General features: G+C 46.1%; 1 protein-coding gene across 1 annotated transcript in view; it reads right to left on the bottom strand.

Annotated features, from left to right (window-relative positions):
- Positions 1–249: 249 nt before the first annotated feature.
- WDFY1 (WD repeat and FYVE domain containing 1) overlaps positions 250–6,000 on the bottom strand; it is a 45,430-nt gene continuing 39,679 nt past the window's right edge. The window contains exons 9-12 of the mRNA XM_056849756.1: positions 5,814–5,915; positions 3,282–3,412; positions 2,069–2,177; positions 250–389 (exon numbers count right to left, since the gene is read on the bottom strand). Of these exons, the coding sequence (XP_056705734.1) occupies positions 330–389; positions 2,069–2,177; positions 3,282–3,412; positions 5,814–5,915 (402 nt within the window). The 3' untranslated portion in view covers positions 250–329. The remainder of the gene's footprint in view (positions 390–2,068; positions 2,178–3,281; positions 3,413–5,813; positions 5,916–6,000) is intronic.

The following is a 6,000-nucleotide window of genomic DNA, read 5'->3' as shown; positions in this document are numbered from 1 at the left end:
CCACTGTACAGTATATTGTGGCAGAGGAAAAGAACACTGAATACTACGAGCAAGTCAAGTCACAACTAGTCCTTTTCGGCCAGGTTTCCTGCTGAACTCAAAGCCTCTCCTGTGTCCGTTCCACCAGGGTGTGCCTCCATCACCACTTCCAGTAAGTGCTAAAGAAGAATTCTGCTCCACGAAAAAAAGGAGTCACGCTGTCCATTGTGTGTGGGGGGGAGAGGGGGACAGCATTCGCCCAGTCGAGCAGCCAGCATTTTTGTATCAAAAGTCACAGACGGAGGTTCTTCTATTTGGTACGTCAGGGATGCTTCGGTGGCGGGCAGACATCAACGGGGGCTGAAACCAGTCGCGAGGCTGCAACCCACGACAGGTGTCATGTCCCATATCTGAAGAACAAAAACGCAGCTGTGACACAAGACTCTCAATGGGACCTACAACCTTGGCCTCGCTTAAGTTAAGCAGCTGTCTAACCCCCAGACCGTGGAGGCTTCCAGCTAGCAAGCGTAGCACAGAGCACAAGAGTCTGGTGGAGATTTAGTCAAAGATGGAATACCAAGGCAGTTAATGGAAATAAGGAACTGGAGGCTTTCGTTGCAAATGAAAATAAAACGTTATCTGCCTCCGGGGCACAAATTACCTTTTTGACCAAAGTTTTTTTAAAAAAATACAGGAAAACTATCTAAATGAGTGGACGATGAAACCTCCAAACAGCTTCATTTCCTCCCTCCCCCCCCCCCAAGTATCTGGAATATTTTATTTCTAATACACTGAGGAAATAATTAGGGCCTATTTTTAAAGGCAGGATCAGGAAAACTATTTCACTTACAAATAAGTGGCCTGATAATACGTGTGTGTTAAGTGCTGTCAAGTCACTTCCGACTCATGGCGACCCTATGAATCAAAATCCTCCAAAATGTCCTATCTTTGACAGCCTTGCTCAGATCTTGCAAATTGTGGGCTGTCGCTTCCTTTATTGAGTCAATCCATCTCCTGTTGGGTCTTCCTCTTTTCCTACTGCCCTCAACTTTTCCTAGCATGATTGTCTTCTCCAGTGACTGATGAAACTAACAGGCAATATCTTGTGATGGTTATTCAAGATATTCTGTTGGGTCATGCTGGCTAAAAAGTGAATGTTCATACTGAACGCACACGGCGAGGCCAAGCAGATCAGAGCTCTCTCCCCATTGCGCTCTGTGCGCTTTCCAGGTGCGTTTGGCTGGAAGCCGTCTAGAATATTTGGCCTAATTCAACAAGCCAATTCTTATTTTCTAAATCTACAGGTAATGAGATATCCTCTATTATACAGCCCAAGTCCTTATTTTAAGAGTATACTTTGGATGACAAATTCTAACAGTCCAAAATGGTGTGCATGCACCTACACAGAACTACAAGGTGTCAGGGGCTAGTCTCCTTTTCTAGTGACAGGCTTGGGGCCTCCACTGGCACAGAAGCACCCAGAAAAGACTAGTGCTCCAGTATGGGTCACATCCCATAGTGCCAGCATGGTGTAGTGGTTAAGAGCGGTGGTTTGGAGCGGTGGACTCTGATCTGGAGAACCTGGTTTGATTCCCCACTCCTCCACATGAGCAGCGGAGGCTTATCTGGTGAACTGGATTTGTTTCCCCACTCCTACACACAAAGCCAGCTGGGTGACCTTGGGCTAGTCACACTCTCTCAGCCCCACCTACTTCACAGGGTGTCTGTTGTGGGGAGGGGAAGAGAAGGTGATTGTAAGCTAGTTTGAGTCTCCCGTAAGTGGTAGAGAAAGTCGGCATATAAAAACCAACTCTTCTTCTTCTTCTTCATCCAATTGCATATTTCAGCAGTACCTTCTCCACTGCATGGCTTCCTAAGGAACTGACTCCAAGGCAGTCATGCCAGCCCCAGAAAAAGGCTGGGGGAGCTCAAAGGGATACTGCCTAACAAGCAGTGAACAGGTTAGTTCTGATGGCCCAAGGCACTGCAGATACTACACCTCTGATATTGTCCCAAATACTAGTCAACCGTCACTTCCATATATTTAGATCTCTCCTTAGCCCAAAATGCAAGAGGAAAAAGTTCTTACCTTTACTACACGATCACTTCCACACGTCACCATCAGTCCCCTTGAGATATCCATGGCCATATGGGAAATGTTATGTTTTCCTTCGTGAAAAGTTGCCAAAGATGTGCGACTTTTGGGGCGGGGGGGGTTAAGCGCAAAAAAAAGAAGAAAGTTCAAATGAGGAGACGTTACTCAAGCTGGGCATGAGAAGTCATTTCAATACAGAAAGCACTTCAGGGAAATAAAATTTCTTAACAGCTAACAAGTCAAGCCTGAGAACAGCATCATCATCTGAATGACATTTAAACAACTAGCCAGCTCATTAAGGTCTTAATCAATTCCAAATATTCAGAAGTGATGTATGCAGACCTCTGGCCTCGCTGTTGATCTGTGGATATCTTTGCATGTACGAAGAACAGTAATTAAACCTTTTTTGTATTAAAAAATTGACTGGTTGAAGGCTGTCTACCCACCATCCTGGTCATGAACTATTGCAAATGCCCTGACTAATGAAGCTAAAAAAGTTATTTGGTTGCCCTCTCACTTCATATAGGACACACTTCTACGACATCAGTAAGTGGCAGATTAACTGTATTTCACCAGGACTGATGTGGCGTTGCCTCTCAGCTGCCTTGCAAGCTTTCAGGAGAGCAGGGGAGATCCAACGTGTAACTCATTCATAACGGCAGCGTGAAAGGGAGGGAGTCTGACTAACCTGTAACAGATAAGCCGTGGGCTTGAGAGGCGTTGCAGAGGGGAAAGAGAAAAAAACACTCACGAACCTTCCTGAGATCCCGAAAAAAACACAAACTCCACCCCTCAGGAATCTTAGGAATTTTATCAGTTTTATGCCCCCTCTTGTTAATTTGACACTCTGTTAATTTGAGGCTCTCAACATTCCATTGCTGCTGTGGCATTTTTATTTCTCATCAGGCTCCTGAGAAAGGATTCCCTCTTTGGCTGATGTACAAAGTCTTGTTTTCCTGCATACCTGGTGAGCCTTCCGACAGATATAGACCCTTGTCTTGCTTGTGGGCAGGCCCCTTTTTCTGCTTTCCACACAGGAGCCAGCCAGTTTACTGATTAACTGACCTAATCGGAGATCACTATACCCAGCGAAATAACCTTCCTTCTCCTGATAACGTTTACTTGAAGGGGCCGCAAGACCAAACTCTTCCAAAGAAAAAAGGTCACTACAATGAACACTAAAAGGGCCACTTCCAGGGATACTTACTCTTCCTCCTTGATTGAATCAAAACAAGAGTCGCAGACTCGGACCTGGAATTCAAAGCCCATGATGGGGTAGCTGGAGCGCTTCGTGCTGCACTTGCCGCATACTGCCTGGCCACATTTCCTGCAGTGATGCTGGGTGAAGGGATTGAGAATAAAAGCGCAGTCAGTGCTGGGAAAAATGGAGGATTTTCAAGCCGATGGGGACCAGCTGCGTATCTCATGCCCGCCGCTGCCGACAGAAAGGAGAAAGTAAAAGATGCCGGCAGCAGAAGCCACACGCCCATCGTCCCGTTCTGACCGGAACGGAGCTCTTAGAGGGGCTCACTTTGGGTTCGTTTGTTTGGCGATAACCTGAAGACCGGCTGCCGCTTGTACAGAGAGCCAAGGGTGGTCGCAAGTCACCTCAACTGTGCCCGGGTCTTGACTGCACTCCACCATGCGAACAGGGTAACTGCTCAGTGGCTCATATGGCTAGCCTGCCCCCTGAACCACAGGCATGAAACGGAAATCAATAATGATATTTCTAGTTTTTTTAAAAAGGTGCTGGGGACCCTTCCCCATGAAGTATGTAAAGGCAAAGCTATGCTAAAATATCTCCACCTGTAGCAGCCTCAGTTAGTGTGCAGGCAGCGCCCCAAGCGAGGCTTCGTTTGTAGCCTGCGTCTTAAGTATCATTTTGCCAACAAGCTCAGATGGAGAATAGAATCAGAGTTGGAAGGGGCCACACAGGCCATCTAGTCCAACCCCCTGCTTAATGTAGGATCAGCCTATAGCATCCCTGACACATGTTTGTCCAGCCTCTGCTTAAAGACTGCCAGTGAGGGGGAGCTCGCCTCTTCCCTATGTAGCTGATTCCACTGTCAAACAACTCTTACTGTAAAAAATGTGCAGGATCTGCAGCTTAAAACACTTTCCATTGCTGAAAACAAGACTGAATCCAATTGAAAGCTGAGTTTCCTTTGCAGCTCATCATGGACCACAACCTCAAGGATGAAACAACCACTCAGGCATCTTACTTCAAATGAAACAACATGTCTGCCATCCAGGCTCAAGTCAAGGCATCAGACTAGCTAGGGATTTGACAGTACAACAAAAATGGCACAGAAATATTTAATAAATACAAAATGTTTCCAGTTTTTCACATTGTAGATTTATGGTTGTTACTGGCTTGTTGCATGAAGCCTGGCCATCTTTTCTTAAGCCAGAGTACCTGCTGAAGGGCTATTATGTAGCTCAGCACCAAATAGCAAAGTTTTGGGTTGGATCTCAAGCACCCAAACAGAGCTGCAGTCGACACAGAATTTTCTGCTTTCCTGGTGCATCCTGAAATGCAGCAGTGGGCCATGTGTCCATGTCAGTGAACCCCTGTGATAGCATGGGAAGAATGGCAGCATGGAGTTCAGCGGGAGAGAAACAATCAGACATCTTGCCCGAATGGAAGTGCCCTTACCAAGACTGCCAGGAGACTGAGGATAGCGGCGATGGAAAATGCTGTCCTTTTCTATTGTGGCATTTGTGTGGAATATGGTTGTGTAAGTGCCATGAGTAATTATTACCTTCCCACAGTATGCACAGAAGGTGTGTAGCACAACTCTGTACTGGTGTACAAAGCAATAAGGCTATGTGCTCCCTCCTTTTCCTCCATTCCACAATGCTAGAAACTCAGGGTCACATAATGAATCCTTCAGAACTCTACAAAAGGACTTTCTTGTCACCTCCCCTTTCCTACCGCTAGCTCTGACTGCCCCACTCACCACAGAATATAATCCTCCAATCAGGCTTTGAACCATAAAAGTTGCAAAAGAGATCCTACCTTTCTCAGTTTCATTAGGTGACCCTGAGTTTCTAGCAATAGGAACTGCATGTTTTAAATCTCTCATTTTGTCTTCAGGCTCACCTTTACTAAACTCTGTTTTAAAATTTTTATAAATTCACCCAACACCCAACATTTGCCTTATAATATATCCTTCTTCACATTTCTACTCCTCTGTACTTTGTTCCCCCAAACATAACCAAATCCTGGCCATTTGTTAACACTTGTCCTTTAACAAATTCCCTTCTTGTAAGACCACCAACTCAGAGGTGGCTTTTCCAGGGATGCAGGGGGCTACAGAAGGAGAGAATACAGCAGTAAGCGTCCCTTTGGCAAACAGATGGAATTTCCTGCACAAGATGCAGGGAAGGCCAACAGTTTATGCAGATTCAACAGGGGATTAGTTCACCTTATGGAAAGGAAGGCTAATACCCATGATGACCAGAAGGAACCTCCATGTTCAGAGATTGTATGCCAAAGACCATCAGTTGTTGGGGAGGGGTGCAGGTAACCATAGGAAAAGGTTATTGCCTTCATCCTCTGCTTCTGGAAGCAACTTGCTGGCCAGAGTGGGGAATGGAATGCTGGACTAGACAGGCTCTCGGTGTAATCTTGGGTGACTTTTGTTTTCTGTAGAGTTAAAAACTAACCCCCCTGTATTCCACACAAGAACACGAGGCCAGCTCCAAGCCTCTCTCCAAGCATGAAGCACAGCCTCACCTGCCTCAGGCCCAAGGTCTTGGTGTCCCACATCTGTTTTATATTCCAGAAGAAAGGCTGCTCACATTTCTGACAGGAGTCGCTTTCCAACCACTGAGGGGCCTAGAAACGCAGGTAACGACAGAAGGAATTTTTTTTTACACGAGAACAAACAAAGCCTCTCCGAGCCGATGAAAATGCCATGAGC

This window comes from Euleptes europaea, chromosome 5, assembly GCF_029931775.1.
Source record: "Euleptes europaea isolate rEulEur1 chromosome 5, rEulEur1.hap1, whole genome shotgun sequence".
Lineage (NCBI taxonomy): Eukaryota > Metazoa > Chordata > Lepidosauria > Squamata > Sphaerodactylidae > Euleptes > Euleptes europaea.
This window is presented reverse-complemented; position numbering and strand designations above follow the sequence as displayed.